The 17,967-nt window shown below is 52.5% G+C and overlaps 3 protein-coding genes and 1 long non-coding RNA gene across 4 annotated transcripts in view; 3 read left to right on the forward strand and 1 right to left on the reverse strand.

Annotated features, from left to right (window-relative positions):
- On the forward strand, positions 1–9,933 carry ANKRD2 (ankyrin repeat domain 2). The gene is given in 10 exon segments (XM_049645514.1): positions 1–181; positions 183–284; positions 3,788–3,889; positions 4,699–4,857; positions 4,972–5,079; positions 6,812–6,910; positions 7,241–7,339; positions 8,527–8,625; positions 8,732–8,830; positions 9,643–9,933. Coding segments are annotated over 10 exon segments (1,095 nt in total). The 5' UTR covers positions 1–103; the 3' UTR covers positions 9,793–9,933.
- On the reverse strand, positions 2,074–14,685 carry LOC125932845 (uncharacterized). The gene is made up of 2 exons (XR_007460764.1): positions 14,609–14,685; positions 2,074–3,092 (listed from the first exon to the last, which is right to left on the reverse strand). It is a non-coding gene; the product is annotated as an uncharacterized LOC125932845 (long non-coding RNA).
- HOGA1 (4-hydroxy-2-oxoglutarate aldolase 1) overlaps positions 10,364–17,967 on the forward strand; it is a 23,286-nt gene continuing 15,682 nt past the window's right edge. Inside the window, exon 1 of the mRNA XM_049645511.1 lies at positions 10,364–10,883. Within this exon, the coding sequence (XP_049501468.1) occupies positions 10,673–10,883 (211 nt within the window). The 5' untranslated portion in view covers positions 10,364–10,672. The remainder of the gene's footprint in view (positions 10,884–17,967) is intronic.
- On the forward strand, positions 14,752–15,987 carry CD2H10orf62 (chromosome D2 C10orf62 homolog). Its single transcript, XM_049645512.1, has one exon. The coding sequence runs from the start codon at positions 14,974–14,976 to the stop codon at positions 15,658–15,660; it is 687 nt and encodes a 228-aa protein (XP_049501469.1). The 5' UTR covers positions 14,752–14,973; the 3' UTR covers positions 15,661–15,987.

The raw sequence follows: 17,967 nt of genomic DNA on the forward strand, positions 1-17,967 counted from the left end.
GGGGGGGTGGGCAAACTGTCCCTGCCTCCCCCAGCTCCCTGGGGCTGCCCGGGGTGAAGGTGACAGGTGGGGGAGGCAGGTGGAGAATTGGGCCGGTGAGCTCATGGCAAAGGCGCCCAGCGGGGTGGGGGTGGGTACCCTGGCTTATAAAGCCCCTGAGGCCCTGTGGCTTGCAGAGGCTGGTTATAGACGGCACCATGGAGGGCTCTGAGGAGGGCTCTGAGGCGGTGAAGAGGGCCACAGCGCTTATCGAGGAGCGGCTGGCACAGGAGGAGGAGAATGAGGTACGGGCACAGGTGTGGGGACCCAAAGGGTTCTAAGGAGATCCAGCTGTACTGTCAAGGGCCACCACATCTGTAGTGGGAAGGAGGGCAGGTGTCCCCAGCGACCCAATGGCTCCACTCCAGCCTCAGTGGGCTCCTGGTGGAGGAGGTTGCTAGCCGTGGGTGACTGAGGCTTCAACCCCAAGAACTGAGAGACCGCAGGGTGGGCGAGCCATGCGGGGTTCCCGAGACCCTGCCACACACCTAGGCCTCGAGGAGGTGGTCCGGGCTGCACAGAGCGGGACAGCTGAGATGCTGTCTGGGAATGTGGGAGTGTGGGGCCCGGAGATCTCCCACAGCTGCTGGGTGGGAGGCTGGGATGGGAGAGACTCCAGCGTTTGGTCCCTACAGAATAGAGACTGGGAGCAGAGCGAGGAAGGGTGCTGGGAAAGGAAGCACGGGTTTTCCCAGGAGTACCAGCCCCACCTGGGGAGGCCTGTGGAGCATGTGGCTCTGGGCAATTCCATTTTCTCTGGGATAAAGAAGTTGGGGGGGGGGGGCAGGGAGGAGGGTGCAGGCTTGTCTCCTCTTCATTCTATTTAAACTAATTCTCGACTTAAGAGTGCTCTGCCAAGTGCCAGGTGCTGGGAGGAATAAGAGAATCAGTGAGGCCAGCCCCTGCCTCCTTACCAAGCCCACATTCATTTTAGCCAACATCCATCAGGCGCACAGTCCACTAAGAAACAGGCAGTTAGGGCGCCTGAGTGGGTCATGTTGCTTAGGTGTCCGACTTGATCCCAGCTCGGGTCTTGATTTCAGGGGTGTGAGTTCAAGCCCCATGTTGAGCTCCACGCTAGGCAGGGAGCCTACTTAAAAAAAAAAAGAAACAGGCAGAGTGTAGACACGGCGAAATAGGGGTGTTCAGTCAGAAGTGAAAGAGCACAAAGGGTGGGTGAGTCGTTCTGACCATGGGTGCTCAAGAACTCTTAGGGGCAGGATGGCATTTGAGTGGGGTCTTCAAGGCTCATGAGCAGAGATCAGGAGGGGAGGAAATTCAGGCTTAGGAAAAGACAGGCACTGAAGCTCAGGTGAGTGACAGTGGGACTGTCCTGAGAAAGTCTGGTGGTAGGAAGGGGTTAAGGCTGGGCACAAACCAGAGGGGGCCCTGGGAAAGATATTTATTCTTTGGGCAGTGGGGAGCCACTAAGTGTTGCTGAGGGAGGGCAAGTGGCACCATCTGACCTATTTTAGGAAGGCAGCTCTGACAGCCTGAGAAGGACATGTTGGAGGGGAAAGACTGGCCCTAACAGGAATGGGAGGGAGGAGACCAATCAGTTCGGAGGTAGGCTTGGTTCAAAACAGGAGCGACCGAAGGGGGGTGAGGAAGAGGGAAGGACCAGGACTCTGCTGGAAGAAGAGATGAGACGAGGGGCAAGGGTGGCAAGTTTGTGGGGGAAGGGCTTGGGCTAAACCCGCTGCCAACTCCTGGCTGGGGTACCCCTGGATCTCCAGGAATGCCGCTTCTCCCCCGGCGCCAGGCAGGTGAGTCATGCCATTTCTGGAGGGCTGCCGCTGGACACAGAGACCTTCAGCAAGGGGACACGGAGCAGCCTTCGTCCATTCATTCACCCAACAAATATAGCAGCAGGCTGTCAGGACACTGGGCACCCAAAGAGCCCGCCTTCCCACCAAGTGCCTCCTACGTGCCAGGCACCATGCTGAGCACTGTCCAGGCTTTCTTTCATTTGATCTGTAAAACCATCTATGAAGTAAGGTAGGACTTTGTTCTGTTGTATTTCACCAACCAGCATCCAATTCAATAAACATTTATTGAGCACTTACTGTATGTCAGCCCACAAAGACATCTGAAGCAAGGGACTGTAGAGTCTGGGTAAGGCAAGGGTGAGCATGGGAGTCCGTTGTTGTTCCCGCCAGGCCCCAGCCCAGCAAGGTCCTCAGAGGGGAGCCTCTGTGCAGTCTGCACCCCTTTCTTGGTGTGGGAGGGGAAGGAGAGCCCGGGAGGCCGCGGCTAGGGCTCTGTTGTGGGGAACATATCAGGTCAGGTCATCACTGAGGACTTCGGGGTGGACAGAGTTGCTGAGCCCACCTGTCATCATCCATTCGCTTATTCATTCATTTATCCTCCAAACATTCACCGACTACCTGCTATATGCTAGGCCCTGTCACAGGGGCTAGGGTTACCAAGATGATTCAGACCCAAGCCCACCCTCTTGACGGTGGGACCCGGCCAGACCCCACCAGTAGTAGCCGCAGCCCGAGGTCATCCCTCGTTCCTGGAAGAAGATGCAGTGTTTCAAGTGAGGCCGGCGCCGGGACACCTCAAACTATGTAAAGCCAACGCGGAAAGGAGAAACCAGGGGGCACCAGGACCTCCCCAGTGAAGACCTGGGAAATCGGCGCCCAAAACCGCTCTTGAGGAGTACAATACCGGAGCTCAGTGGCAAATGCAAAAGGCAGCTGAGAGCTCTGTGAGGGTGGCCATTCCTCCCCATCTGGACTCAGCATCCTCCAACCTGGGCGAATGTTCCCGGCACACAGGCCTTCAGAGATAGCGGTACAGCACTTCACAAAAAGTGTTTTCCTTTAAAACAGGAGGAGGCCATGAGGAAGTGGTCCAGGCAAGTCAAAGATACAAATGGTGAGGAGACTTGGCAGGAGTTTCACCCCTATAATTACAATGAGAATAAGGTTAATGCTAAGAGTCCCTTTAAAGTGAAAGCTAGTGAAAAGTGAAGGTGTAACTCCCATCCCTCAGACTCCCTGAGAACAGCAGGTTTCCAGCTCCAGGATATCATGAAGTGGTAAAATCTGAGAAAAAAAAAAAAAAAAAAAAAAAAAAGTTGGTATCTAACAGAGTTGCCAAAATTTTTTATTGGTATGTGAATCTATTTAAAAAATAACTATCAACTCTTACCACAATTATTTCATCAATGTGAAAATTTTAATTTTTTAATGTTTATTTTTAAGAGAGAGAGAGCGAGCGTCTGTGGGGGGGGGGGGGCAGACGGAGCCGGGTACAGAGGATCCGAAGCAGACTCTGTGCTGGCAGCAGAGCCCCAGGTGGGGCTTGAACTCAAGGACCATGAGATCACCACCTGAGCTAAAGTCAGACGCTCAATCAACTGAGCCACCCAGGCACCCCCAAAGTGAATTTTTAATGCCAGCAAAGTAAAATCACCATCATCTCAGTGCTTTAAAAAGTGAATATATTTAATTTCATGAAAACTCATTCCAGTAACCCTTAAACTTGTTTTGCTGAGGACCCACAACCATCAGTAGACAGGTGTTTGAGCTGAGGTTGGGGTCAGGGTTGGGTTGGGGAATTATGGGGAGCCCTGCTCTGGCCTGCGGCTCTCCAGTCAGGAGTGGGGCATGGAAGGGATCTGGGGTCACACAGGAGGAGGTCCGTAGGGCGCCCTTGGAGTGGGTTGGGAGAGAGGCTCCCTGCCTCCCTGGCCTGCTGAGGGCAGGTCCTGGAGCATGTCCTCTCCTTGGCTCACCAGAAACTCCTAGGAACGGCCCAGCAGAAGCTGCCCATGGACATGCTGGTGTTGGAGGATGAGAAGCACCACGGGGCTCCGAGTCTGGCCTTACAAAAGGTTAAGGTAAGTGTCAGGAGAACCCAACCTCTGTGCTTAGGGGACAGGACAGGCAGTTAGGGCTTTGCTGCTCCTAGTGTGGTATGAGAACCAGCATCTCCGCACCCCTGGGAGCGTGTTAGCAATGAAGAATCTTAGCCCCACCCCAGACCTGGTGAGTCAGAATCTGCATGTGTACAAGATCCCAGGGAATTTATTTTGGAAGCCCCAAGTTATTGAGTGGCCCTACCGCAGGCACCATGCAGGTGTTAAGGGGCTCAGGGAGACTGCGTGTGCAGATTGGAGAGATCTCCGTGTTCGTAAGAGAAAAACAGTTTCCCAAGCACTATTGTGGAGGATGATCCCATAGGATGCTTGTCTGAAGGACATCAACCGAGCCATACTAGAATTTACCTCTGGGAGAGAAGGGTTTTCTCTTCATACCTCTTATGTTTCTGTATTTCTTTTTAATATTAATCATGTATTACTTTTATCATCACACACACACACACACACACACACACACAAATGAAACTGCATGGAAGGAAAGCTGAGGATTCATACTCCGCTCAGAAGGCCTGGGCTAAGGATTGCCTCTGAGATTTCCTCATCCTACCCTTCACCTATGTGAAGCCTTGAAGCTGGTAGCTCTTACGCAGTCCCCTCAAGTCTCCCCTTGTCCCCTGATCTGAGCCATCTGTGTCCCTGTCTCATCTGCTTCTTCTAGTCCTGCATTCTTTCTCCCTTGAGAAGCTCTCCCTTATCCTCCTCCCCCAGCTTAGCTCAGGGTCCCCAAGCCCCCAGCATGGGGGTTGATGAACCCCCCCTCCATGCAGGGTCAAGAGCGTGTGCGGAAGACATCACTAGACCTTCGGCGGGAGATCATCGATGTGGGTGGGATCCAGAACCTCATCGAGCTGCGGAAAAAACGCAAGCAAAAAAAGCGGGAAGCACTGACTGCCCCCCAGGAGCCACCTCCAGAGCCTGAGGAGATCGTAAGGGTCCTGGGACGGGGGAAACACCTGTGTTGTCAGGGGCGGGGTGGGGGTGGGCAGGGGGCCTCTGATCACTACAGAGCAGCCCTCCATGACTAGATTCATGCCTTCCAGACAGGACCTGTGGACGAGGAGACATTCCTGAAAGCGGCAGTGGAGGGGAAAATGAAGGTCATTGAGAAATTCCTGGCCGATGGGGGTTCCCCGGACACCTGTGATCAGGTGATATTCCTACCTGCGCCTGTGCCTGCCTCCCTTTCAGAGTTGCCACCCCCACCCCTCCCACTTGTGGACCTGTTTGAGAACAGGCATTGGGTGTCCTTTAGGAAGGGGTCTTTAGAAGATTTGGGATGTCCTCTTGCCCATGGGGGAACTTATCTAAATCTTTAGGCCCTTTTCAAGTTGAACCACCTCCAAGGAAACAAATGTCAGGTGGTCCTTTAGGGAAGAAAGAGGAATAGAGTTAAATTTAAAAAGACAAAACGAAGAATTTGAGGCTCAAATCCCATCTGTACGGGACCTTAGCTATGAGACCATTGCTAGGTTCATTACCTCTCCATGCCTAAGTTTCCTTCTCTGTAAAATGGCCTATTTCCCTCAGAGCATGTCATGGGGATCAAACAGAATATTAATGCCTTAATAAGACATTACTGAATGAAGGAAAAAACTATAAAGCACATACTAGGAAATGATACTATTTTTGTGTTGCATTATAGAATATGCTTCCTTTTAAAAATTATTTTTATTTTATTGTGGTGGAATACATATAGCATGAAATGGCCATTTTAATTTTTTTTAATGTTTATTTTTGAGAGAGAGAGACAGAGCATGCACGGGGGAAGGGCAGAGGGAGAGAGGGAGACACAGAATCTGAAGTAGGCTACAGACTCGGAGCTGTCAGCACAGAGCCCGACACAGGGCTCGAACTCACGAGATGTGAGATCATGACCTGAGCCAAAGTCAGATGCTTAACTGACTGAGTCACCCAAGCGCCCCCATTTTAGCCATTTTAAGTGCACAAGTCAGTGGCATTAATTACATCCACCATGTTGTGCAATCATCACAACAATTTTCAAAACATTTCCATCATCCATCACACTTCGTTTTGTTTTCCCTGAAAACTGCCTCTTTCACACTTGGTACGGTGCTCTTTCACACTCATATCCCAGGATTAAGCAAATTTATGGTCACTCCCTTTAGCCTGTATCATTGTGGGCTTAGACTGCATGGCCTTTCCATTCTTTAGACTCTGGAATCTGAATCCTCTCGGTCTATCCAAGCACCTCCTGTCCCTGAGCACTGTACCAGGCGCTGGGGCGGGGGGAGGGGGGTGTGCAAAAAAGGGAAGACCAGGGTTGAGGGTGGAGGGAGACTGGTGTATAGCCAGATCTTTAGACTATGGAAAGATATGCCCCATGGCTTGAGTGTTTCAAAAGATCAAAGCAAAATGCTGAAACTCGTTCCTTCTTTGGATCAGTCATTTGTGTGCACCTGCTCATTCTGGCCCTGGGCTAGGCACTGAGGAAAAGCAGAGTCTAGTAAGGCTTGGCTTGCCTTTCAACACCCTCTCACCATGGAAGGTTCTCTGGGTCACCCAAGGCACAGCTCTGGCCCAGAGGTTTCAAGATGATGGCACTTGAGTTGCCTTGCCTCTTGAAGGAGTAGCAAGAATTCATCAAGCACTCACAGGAAGTGAGGGCAAAATAGGCATTCCTGGCAGAGGGAACAGCCTGTGCCAAGGCCCAGCGTGACATGCTTGGGAGAGGGCACATGGAGAAGGTCAGAGTTCCCAGGGCATTAGAGGGCTCCACAGCTGGTCTAGATAGAATATAAAAGAGCTGGCAGAGCATGGAAGATAGGGGGACCAAGCATAGGGGTCAGAATCAAACTGGGTTAAGTCCTGGGTCTTAGCCTGGGGCCAGAGATCAGGCCCTGACAGTCTCTCCGGGGACAGTTCCGTCGGACAGCATTGCATCGAGCTTCCCTGGAAGGCCACATGGAGATCCTGGAGAAGCTTCTGGAGAGTGGGGCTACTGTGGACTTCCAGGATCGGGTGAGCTATAGAGCTGGTATTGGGCGGGAGGTAGGAGGTAGGCCCAGCACCAACAGACCTCCTCTTCCTGTAAACCTGTGCCAACCTGGAAGACACTCATGTTTCCTCAGGGGCCAGGCCTCATCTCTAGCAGATTGTATGACCTGGGGCCACCCTTCGTTAATTTGGCATGGACCTGAGGGTTCTCCTGCTCTGCTTGGTCCATAGCCCAGGCATAGGCATGCCCCAGCCCCTTCCCTGCCCTCTTTCCCTCGATTCCTCCCACCCTCTTGGCTGGGGTCCTTGCCCCTAGGCTCCTTTCTTCCCTAAAGCCCCATCTTTCCCTTCTAGCTGGACTGCACGGCCATGCATTGGGCCTGCCGTGGGGGCCACTTGGAGGTGGTAAAACTCCTGCAAAGCCGAGGAGGAAACACCAACATAAGAGATAAGGTGGGGCAATAATGCTCACAGATATTAGGGTAGCTGGAGGGGGAGGGCAAGAAGCAGAGAACGGAAAATCCCAGTAGGGCAGGAGGGTAGTGAGCTAGTCTGGTTTCTAGAGTGGCTGCAGAGCCCAGGGAGGGGTCCTGGCCATCAACTGTAGGTCCTTGGGGACCACCATCTGGGGATGGGAGCAGAAGGGCAGGAGAGAAGAGAAGAAATCCACTATCGGGGGGCTTTGGGATCACTCAAAAGATGCAGGATGTGTTCATCCATGCAATTCTTTATCATCCTTTATTTATCTGTCCATCCATCCATTCATTTATTCATCTGTTCACCCACCATTTTTCTGTTTATTCATTCCTTTGTGTATATCCTTGAACAAGTGACAGATAGGTTCAAGACAGCCTCTGAGCCTATGTTATTATCTGTCAAATGTTTTACAGAATTATTATATAATTAGATGTGAAAGTGTATGTAAATTATTTATTCGGCATAAGGCTGATGTTTTGTAAGCTTCTGCCATGCCTAATACATGGTCATCCTTCAGTAAATGGCATCTAGTATAATTATTTATTTTTTTTAACAATTTGGAGCGTCTTTTTTTTTTTTTTTAAGTTTATTTATTTTGAGAGAGAGAGCCAGGAAGGGGCAGAGAGAGAGAGGGAGAGAGAGATTCCCAAGCAGACTCCACACCATCAGGACAGAGCCCAACACAGGGCTCCATCCCACAAACCGCGAGATCATGACCTGAGCTGAAATCAAGAGTCAGATGCTCAACCCGCTGAGCCACCCAGGTGACCCTAAGATTTTTTTTAAAAGTAATCTCTGTACTCAACATTGGGCTCAAACCTACAACCCCAAGATCAGGAGTTGCATGCTCTACCGACTGAGCCACCCAGGTACCCCACATCTATTATAATTATTAAAAAAAGGGCAGAGGAGTAAGCAGTTGCTCACAGCTGGATGAGAGAGGAACCATAGAAGGCTTCCCAGAGAAGGCGGCATGAAATACTTCAGAGTTAAACCACTGGATAAGATGGTGGAAACTGTAGCATTCCCAGCCCCTCCAGGGCTCAGGCCTTGACACTACGACTCAGGGAAGGGACGAGGCTGGAATTAGGACAGCCTCCCTTCCCGGAGGCACCACAGTCCAGGCTCCTTCAGCTAGCAGTTCCTGTTTCCTCCCCACCCAGCTGCTGAGTACCCCCCTGCATGTGGCAGTCCGGACGGGGCAGGTGGAGATTGTGCAGCACTTTCTGTCCCTGGGCATGGACATCAATGCCAAAGACAGAGTGAGTGTCCAGCTTCCCTTCTGCTCAGCCACCCCAAAGGGGTGCAGGCAGCCTGAGGGCTCCCACACGCCCCCATGGGCCATACTGAGTATCACACTGGCTCTAGGAAGGGGACAGTGCCCTGCACGATGCTGTGAGGCTCAACCGCTACAAAATCATCAAATTGCTGCTTCTGCATGGGGCTGACATGATGACCAAGAACCTGGTAAGTTCTTTCCTTCCCAGATTCAGTAATCAGTGTGCACGACTCCCCCAGGCTCTGTGCCAAGAACCTGGAGGAAATACAGAGCCAAGCAAGACTCAGCCCGCCCTTGGAGCACCCTCACAGTGGAAGGTCTCTTTGGGCCCCTGGAGATTTGGGGACCACCCACCTTCCCAACTGGCTCTTATGCTTGTCTCTGTCTAGAGTGCAAGTGCAGAGAAACGGCCAGGAGGGGCAGTAAGAGGACTTCCCAAAGCCCCCTCCCAAAAGATGCAAGGAAGTCCTAATGTCCAGGCCCAGGGAGGCCAGAATCATGGAGAGACAGAGCTAGAAGGAACCTAACTAAGCACTTGGTTGGCACAACCACTGCTAGCACATTGTGTTGGCCTGGCGGGCCTGGAGTTCTCCAAGGGTCCTATATCCCCTAGCCCAAGCTCTTCTTTGGGGCCCAGTGCAATAGCAAAAGAGGGGGGAATGGGAAGGTCCCCCTGCCTCAAGAAAGGCTAAGGGGATAATGGGAAAGTCAGGACGATGTGGGGAGGAAGTAGATGAGGGCTTCTCAACCACAACATTATTGGTAAGTGGGGCTGGATAATTCCTTGTTGTGGGGACTGTCCTGTGTACTGGAGCCTTTTAAAGCAGCATCCCTGACCTCTGTGCACCATATGCCAGTAGTTTCCGCTCCCCTGATGGTGACAACCAAAGCCACCTCTAGACACGGCCAAGTGCGTCCAGTTGGAAGCCCTGGTTCAGATGAAGGCGCCTTCTGGTACAAACTTCTGAACAGTGACGGCATCTCCTCTTGGTTCCCCCAGGCAGGAAAGACCCCCACGGACCTGGTGCAACTGTGGCAGGCTGACACCCGGCAGGCTCTGGAGCACCCAGAGCCAGGGGCAGAGCAGAACGGGTTGGAGGGTCCTGCTGAGAGTGTGCAGGAGACCCCCCAGCCTGTGCCAGCCCAGTAAACACCTGCCCCTGGCACCCGGGCTGTCCCTTGGGTACAGCCAGAGGATCACAGTAATGGCCCCCAGAGCTGACAACCCTGCCATTCTTCTGCATACGACCCGGGCACCCACAAGCTACCGCAATTAAAAAAAAAAAAAAAATGTCGTTTTTGCTATTGTGACGTTTGTTTCTATTTGTGTCTGAAATGTTTAGGAATGAAGGAAAACTTTGGAGCAAGGGCAGGCTCGGGGAAGAGGGGAACTTAGAGCCTTTCGGCCCCGGCCCTGTTGCTTTTCCTACAGGGGTGTCTTCTTGCTTCTTTTCTGCCAGCCCTCCTCCCACATCCCCAGCGCGGACCAGCTTCCCCACGCACCCATCCCGCCCCTCCCCCGTTCCGTACCGGTGACCGCCGTCCTATGGGGCTATGTGGCCAGCACAGCCTTGTCACGTGGCAGCCCGCACAGGAGGAGCCTGGCCGGGGTTCAGGGGCTCGGAGAGCAGCGCCGCGCTGCTGCCTGCAGTTTTTCCCCAGCCGCGCCTCCCGCAGGGCCGGGCCTGCTCAGCCAATCAGCTGGCTTTGGGGCTGGGGATTGTGGGAGGAGGGCCCAAGCCCCGCTGGAGAAGCCGTTTAGGGTCGGTACCCCAGGAACCCGCCCTCTGGCCAGAGGGACGCTGGGTTGTGGCATTTCTCCAGCTGCTCCCTACAGAGAGAGAACCCATGGGGCCTAAAGTCTTGACCTCTGACCCTGGGGACGCCCAGCCCAGGCCTGCCCCAACACCAACAGTCAGGGGGCAGCAAATTTTTAACTAGACACACTGATCATTAACAGGGTAGGAAGGAGTCCAAACTCAGCCTCGCGCAGGGGCAGAGACCAGCTGGGCTTCAGGCCTCTTGCAGAGATGCTGGGCCGTGGAGTCTGGTCTTCCCTGAGGCAGGGGCTGAACAGGGGCTTGTCCAGGAAGGTGGGGGGCTGGGCCTCAGGAGAGGGAAGGAAGATGGACATTGCAGGCATCTACCCCCCTGTGACCACCCCCTTCACTGCCACCGCGGAGGTAGACTATGGGAAACTGGAGGAGAATCTGCACAAATTGGGTGCCTTCCCCTTTCGAGGTAAGTGGGGCCTGTCCTCTGGGGGACTTGGGGGGAGATGTGGATGACCCCAATCTCCTCAGCCAGTGAGCTACTCAGAGACAGTTGGGTACCCCGGTGGTCCTTTATGGGAAAGGAGCAGGGGGCACTGGTCTGGAGTCAAGAGACAGGCCAGAAGCTCCTTGCTGCTTTGCAACCTTGACTGAATCTCACTGCCAAAGTGCCTTCTTAGCGCAGCATGATTGTGGGGATCAAACTAGATAATGGGTATAAAAGTCCTTGTCAACCAAACACTGTGCAGTTGGGAAGGCAACTGGGGGTGTCACGTGGCAACTCAGCCAGTGGGTTCGTCCCCCTAAAAGCCGTGTTAGCCCACTCTCTTCTGGGCCAAGCCTCCCTTGGCAGAATTCCTGTTCTGGATCCTCTGACTCATGTCTCTCTTTACACGTGGATCTCCCCTCTCTGAGGCCTGGGACCAGACGTCTGTGACAGTCAACACACGACACAGCCACAGGCACAATAAATGAAGGAAAGAAGTGGTCAGTTCCTCCCATCCTGCCCTGCTCACCCTCATCTATCACCCATGACGAGTCCCTGAGACAGTCATCTCATTAGCCCCATTTCACAGATGGGAAGCTGGGGCTCAGAATGACACAATCACTTGCCCAAGTTCCCCAGGTCTGACTGCAGGACCATACTTGGTTTCACTCCACTGCACTAACCACTGAATCACTAGACCAGATTGTTTCAACAAATAAAAGTATGGTTGGCACCAGCTTTGGGAATGGAGAGGTTCTGACTGAGGCAGGGCAGGGGGGAAGGGAGTCTAGATTTAAATCACAGCTCTGCCACTGACTTAGCTTTGAGATAATCTTTCTAAACCCCACTCTCCCCATCTGACACGGGAGTAATAAGGTGTACATCATAGGATGGCGGGGAGAAAAATCCAAGAGAGTGCAAATGAAAGCATGCTATAAATAGTTAAAGGGTGATATACATTAGAAGGTATTGATCCAGTGATAACAATTGCTAGAATGACAGCACCATTGGCATTGTGGGAAAAGCTGCTTTATGACAGTGACTGCTGGCCTGACTGACACCCCATCCCAGTGCTGAGGTGATGCGACGCTTCCCTAGGGCACAATGAATGCCCTGTGGATGCCCACATTGAGCAGTGACACAAACTCTAAGTAAATTTCTACTTGGGCTCAGTTCACTGGGGCCTGAAAGTCTGGACCGAGGCCTGGGTCTTTTGAAGCAAACTGAGAATTTTGAATCTTTTATTTATTAAAAAATTTTTTTAAGTAATCTGTACACCCAATATGGAGATACGGAGTTTAAACTCAGGACCCCAAGATCAAGAGTTGTATGCTCCGCTGACTGAGCCAGCCAGGCACCCCTAGCTCCTTGAATCTTAAGAGGAGGGAAGACAAGACTCTTCTTCACCTTCCAGGTTCAAGGACACCCGAGTGCAAGTGGTGGGGAGGGTGAACTTTGCATCCAGTGTCTGCCTGCTACCCAGAGAATCCACGGATACCCACAGGCTCTTCTCTGGACCCTTCCCTTCCTTCTGCCCACTCACCCACTCCTGCAGAGGGCATGGAGGTGCCCAGGAGCACAGGCTGCAGTGGATCTGGCAGGCCGCGGGCCACAGGTGCCCACTAACCTGTCTCCCGTGCAACCCATACAGGCTCCTGTTTCCGCCTCATCTCTCTCTTACCCACACGCCAGGGAGGCAGTGGGCTGTGTAGAAGGAGCTCAGCATCGAGAGTGAGAAGGCCTGGATAAAAGTCCTGGTGTTGCTGGTTATGGCGACCTTGGAGAAATCACTGAACCTCTCTAGTCTGATTTCCTCATTTTAGAATGGAAACTGAGCCACCAGGTTAATGCATTCCTCTCAAGGAGCTCAAAGTGGGAGGCCCTGGCACAAGGAATAGAGCCATAGGGTCCTGTCACTGCTCCCAGGACACAGCCAGAATGCCCAGGGAAGGAGCTGTGAGCAACTTTAGCTGTACAAACAATGTTTCTCTGGCCCTATCCGGGCCCCCAGGGCTGGCTCTGCAGCCCAACACTCAGGGGCAGAGGAAGAAGCCATCGCATACCACATTGCCAGGGCCTCCTGTGATAAGTTAAAGGTCCTCCAAAGAGGAGGTGGGAACCTACTCTTGATGAATCAGTGAACAGTTAAGAGATTCTTCTGGAAGGTATTGCCAAAACTGTGTAGCTCTCTATTTCTACTTGTTTTTGCATTGTTAAATGTTCCTGATTATATGAATAAAGAGTATCATTCTTAAATGAAAGTTATAACTAGAGACTGGAAGGTAAGATTGTTGCAGAGGGGCCATTTGGCTCTGAACTCACTCCCGCAAACAACCTCAGAGATGAACTTTGAATTGTTATTTCCACATGAGGTTAGTGGATGACCACAGAGCTACTTCAGCAGGACTAGAGAGATGTTACCCATAAAACTATGAGCTTGTATCTTATTCCCTTAGTATGTAGACTGGGGATATTATGGTATATATTGAAGCCGTTACTTTGTTAAATAAAATATTTTGCTTAAAAAAAAAAAAACCCACAGGGTAGGGGAACCTGGCTGGCTCAGTCAGAGGAGCACGTGACTCTTGATCTTGGGGTCATCAGTACACTCATGTGTACACTCCACATTGAGTGTAGAGATAACTATATAAACAAACTTTAAAAAAAAATCACAATTTCTACAACCCTGTTTTGGTATTTCTTCACTTTAAAAAAGTGAAATATACTGAGGCACCCGGATGGCTCAGTTGGCAGAGCATCTGACTTTGGCTCAGGTCATGATCTCACGGTTCGCAGGTTCGAGCCCCGTGTTGGGCTCTGTGCTGACAGCTCAGAGCCTGGAGCCTGCTTCAGATTCTCTCTCTCTCTCTCTCTCTCTCTCTCTCTCTCTTTCTGCCCCTGTCCCTCTCATGCTCTGCCCCTCTTTCTCAAAAAAATGAATATTCAACAAAATTTTTAAGTGAAAATTATTTTTAAGGAAAAAAAATTTTTTTTGAGTAAAAAATATATTTTTTTAAATGTGTTATGTGCCTCTGGAAGAAAAATAGAGTGGCCCAGGCCTGTTTCTCCCCCCGAGACGCTCTGATATAATTTCGGATTGTGGGCCAGGCTTTCCATTGTCTGTACCCACAGAGAGCCTGGCCAGGTGGTCCACCTGCTCACAGTCTAAACTGTGCCCTTTAACCAGGGCACATGGAGGAGGGGGGCACATTCTGGGTTTGCAGGTGCCTCACTAAGACAAGAGGTAGCAGCCTCCATCCTGGAATGGCCCCTGAGATCTGGGATCTGGTGAATCCCTCTGTCCTGTCTGCTCTGCCTTCTCAACCCACTGCTTGTCTCCCCCCAGTTATGACCTCATGTTATTCTAGAATGAGCTCTTTCCTGGGCCCCTTTCCTTCTGGACTCTGCTTAGTTAAGGCGGTTGGGGCTGCAAATGGGGATGGGATGTGCTAAGCTGCCAGCAGGGGTGGACCTTGAATGGAAGGAGACACCTGTGTCAGGCAGCCAGGGATGGATGCCAGCCTGGCCAAGGGGGTCCTTCAGCCATGGTCAGTGGCTCCTGCCTCCCCCCACCCCCGGGGAGGGGGCACAGGAATAGAGAGGGAGAGAAACCAGAGATTGGAAAATAAGAAGGCTTGAGTTGCAGAATGGGTCTTAAGCAGAAGGTGGAAGAAACTCAGAATTGGGGAAGCTGCTTTTCCACTCACCTTGGGACTAGCTGTCAGGTGGGAGACAGGACTTGGGCCTCAGGAAATGCCTACCAGGTTGGACATGAGGGATGCTGTGGCCTCTGCCCCCCACCCCCCCCCAACCACCTTCCTCACAATGGGGTTCATTGCTGAGGTGGGAGGGGCATCCTAGGAAGGGTACAGCTGGGGCCCTACCTGCCAGACAGCCTCTGGGACCCTACCCTTTCAAGCATGAACCATACCATCCGGGCTCCTCCACTCCCAGTGTGCTCTTAGCTCTGCCCGCCCAGCCTAGGGTCCTGGAGGCCTTCTTGGAGCTCATCCAGCAACCATCATGCAAGGTGGTGCTGGGGACTGCCCTCTTACTCGGAGGGGGAGGCCTCATGCTGTGGATTCAGAGGAAGAGGAGAAGGAAGGCATTCGCCGCGTCTGCACAAAATGTGCAGGAGCCACCGGAATGTCACAAAGCAAAGAATGAGAACTGGATTAAATCTCACTTCAGTCGCCTCTCCGAAGAGAGGCTGGCCGCCTGCAGCAGCACGGCCGCCCCACCACCCGAGAGCGGCAGCGGAGAAGCCAGCACCACCATTCACATGGAGACTCTCACCACAAGGCAAAGGGAGGCGGGCACAACTCTGCGCCGGGAGTCCTTCACCAGCAAGCAGAGGACGTCTGGGGCCTCAGTGACCAAAGAGACCCACAAGGAGTCTGCAAAATCCTCGTCCACAGACGAGCCCACATGGGCCGCTGTGGCTGCCTGTACCAAGGAGATTGACACCCTAGGACAGCAGCTGGCTAATTCCATGTTGCAGCGTGCCATAGCTTACCAGAACTCAGGCCACCTGGAGTCCAGAGACGTCAACCAGGAGGAGCTGAAGGCCCTCGAGGAGGTGGAGTTGAAGCTGAAAGGGAATTTCCTCACCCAGCGGGAAACCACCGTAGCTGGCGCGAACCACACACACGCCATCCATGGCCACGGTCACTATGGACACCAGGGTCATCTGAACCACCAGAGCCATAGCCTGCCCAACCGCAGCCACCAGACCTACCACCCCTTTGAAGCCACCTAACCACGGATGGAGACACCCCTTTCCCCCAACAGGGCTGGCACACAATTGCAGGCCTGTTTTCTCTCCTGTGGCGAGATGGTGCCACCCAAATCCCTTCTTCCTGAAGGGCAGGCCCTGGGCCCCTTTGGCTCTGTGAGTACGGTCTGCCACAGAGGATGGCCCCCGATGGAGGGGGCGGGGGTGGAAGGAAGCGAAGCAGCTGAGACAGACTCGCAGGCCCCTGAAGACCCACCAGGAGAAGATAGAGGCAGAGCCCAGGAGCAGCTGAGAGCCCCACACTGATGCCGAATGCCTGGAACTGAGCCAATAAAGCCTTGTATACCCTCACTCTGGGTCTGGGGGCTCTGTGGCCAGCCTCAGCACTGGGAAGGGATATGGGGAGAGGCTTCCTGCCCCCAAAGTCCTCTTTGTGTGGGCCTTTATGCTAGGCTGATTCAAGACTCCGTAAATCAGAAAAAAAAAAAAAAAAGTCCATAAATCTTCTCCAGGTCTCAGGTTCTGGGGGTTGGGCTGTCTCCAGGGAGCTCAGCACCCACCAACCTGCTATTGCCAGGGAAGGAGGAAGCAGCCAGGTGTGGGTGGTGGGGGGATAGACAGGCTTTCAGAAGCTCGTAAGCAAACTGGGATGTGGGTCTCCTGTCCTTTTTGGGGTCCTCTTCACCCTGCCTGCTGCTTTTCAAGTCGTGTGGCATCCTGCACTGCAGTGCCCTCCCCCGGCCCCCCCTGCTTCCCCCAGCCCACTGAGACCTGCGTTAGTGCCTCCCACCACCTGCCTACAGAGCCCCTGTGCCCCATACTCTCCCTTCTTGTTTATGTTCTTAATGCCGGGGCTGCCGCTGATGCTAGTGCTACTAATTAGTAGTATTACTAGTAATTTTTTTTTCTTTTCCTGTTCAGACTTTAGTCTACACCATGCTGTGTGTTGTTACAGCAAGGCCCCGTAAGGAAGGATTTGCAGTGTCCCCGTTTTGCAGATGAGACATCTGAGGCTCAGAGGTGTCATTCGCCTGATAGGGCATAGACACTATGCGATGTTGTTGGAGGTGGGGCCCAGCTCTGCCCGACTCCAAAGCTCAGACCCCAAATCCCTTCCCTGTGCTGCCCCTTTAGGCCAGTGCCCCGCCGTCCCCACACGGGTCTCCCTCACTCATGCTTATCCCTGCCCTCTTCCCCCGTGTCCTGACACTCTCTGTGCCCTCCCACAAGCCTGGGACTCTCCCTGCCTCCTCTTCCTGGGTCTAAAGAAGCCGTTTCTGGGGCAAGGGATGATCTCCAGTGAGGCAGCTATCTCTCCGGTGAAACTTGAGAGAGGTCAGTTCTACAGCACTGTCTAACCCCCCAATGACTCCTTTACATAGAAGTGTCCCATTTGCATTGATTGTGAACTTACCAGTGTTTCCCAGCCTGTTGGCCTCAACCTGTGGGAAGAAGGTCCCCCGAATCCTTGCAAAGGATGGAAAAATCTACAAACACCCTAAGTGTGGTCAATTGATTTTATGGGACATAATTGGAAGCATTTGAATATTTTTATTTTTATTTATTTTTAAGATTTTATTTAAAATTTTATTTTATTTTATTTTAGAGAGAAAGCACAAGCAGGAGAGAGGGGCAGAGAGAGAGGGAGAGAAACTCTTAGGCAGGCTCCACGGTGAACCGACATGGGGCTCTATCCCGTGACCATGGGATCAAGACATGAGCCAAAATCAAGTCGGGACGTTCAACCGAGTGAGCCACCCAAGCACCTCTGAAGATTTTATTTTAAGTAATCTCCATACCCAGCGTGGGGCTCGAACTCACAACCTGAGATCAAGCGTCACACGCTCCAGGTGTGTCTGGGTGGCTCCATCAGTTAAGTGTCTGACTTTGGCCCAGGTAATGATCTCATGGTCTGTGAGCTCGAGCCCTGAATGGAGCCCCACGCCGGGCTCCACGCAGAGGAGCAGAGCCTGCTTGGAATTCTCTCACTCTCCCTGTCTCTGCCCCTTCCCCTCACTGTCTCTCAAAATAACAACAACAAAAAAAAAGAGTCACGTGCTCCAGCGACTGAGCCAGCCAGGTGCCCCAGTATTTGAATATTTTTAACATTATTAATAGTGACTTTATATAAATACTAATATACATATGCTTTAAAAAAATTTTTTTAACGTTTATTTATTTTTGAGACAGAGAGAGACAGAGCATGAACGGGGGAGGGTCAGAGAGAGAGAGGGAGACACAGAATCTGAAACAGGCTCCAGGTTCTGAGCTGTCAGCACAGAGCCCGACGCGGGGCTTGAACTCACAAACCCCGAGATCATGACCTGAGCC

Source organism: Panthera uncia, chromosome D2 (genome assembly GCF_023721935.1).
Source record: "Panthera uncia isolate 11264 chromosome D2, Puncia_PCG_1.0, whole genome shotgun sequence".
Classification (NCBI taxonomy): domain Eukaryota; kingdom Metazoa; phylum Chordata; class Mammalia; order Carnivora; family Felidae; genus Panthera; species Panthera uncia.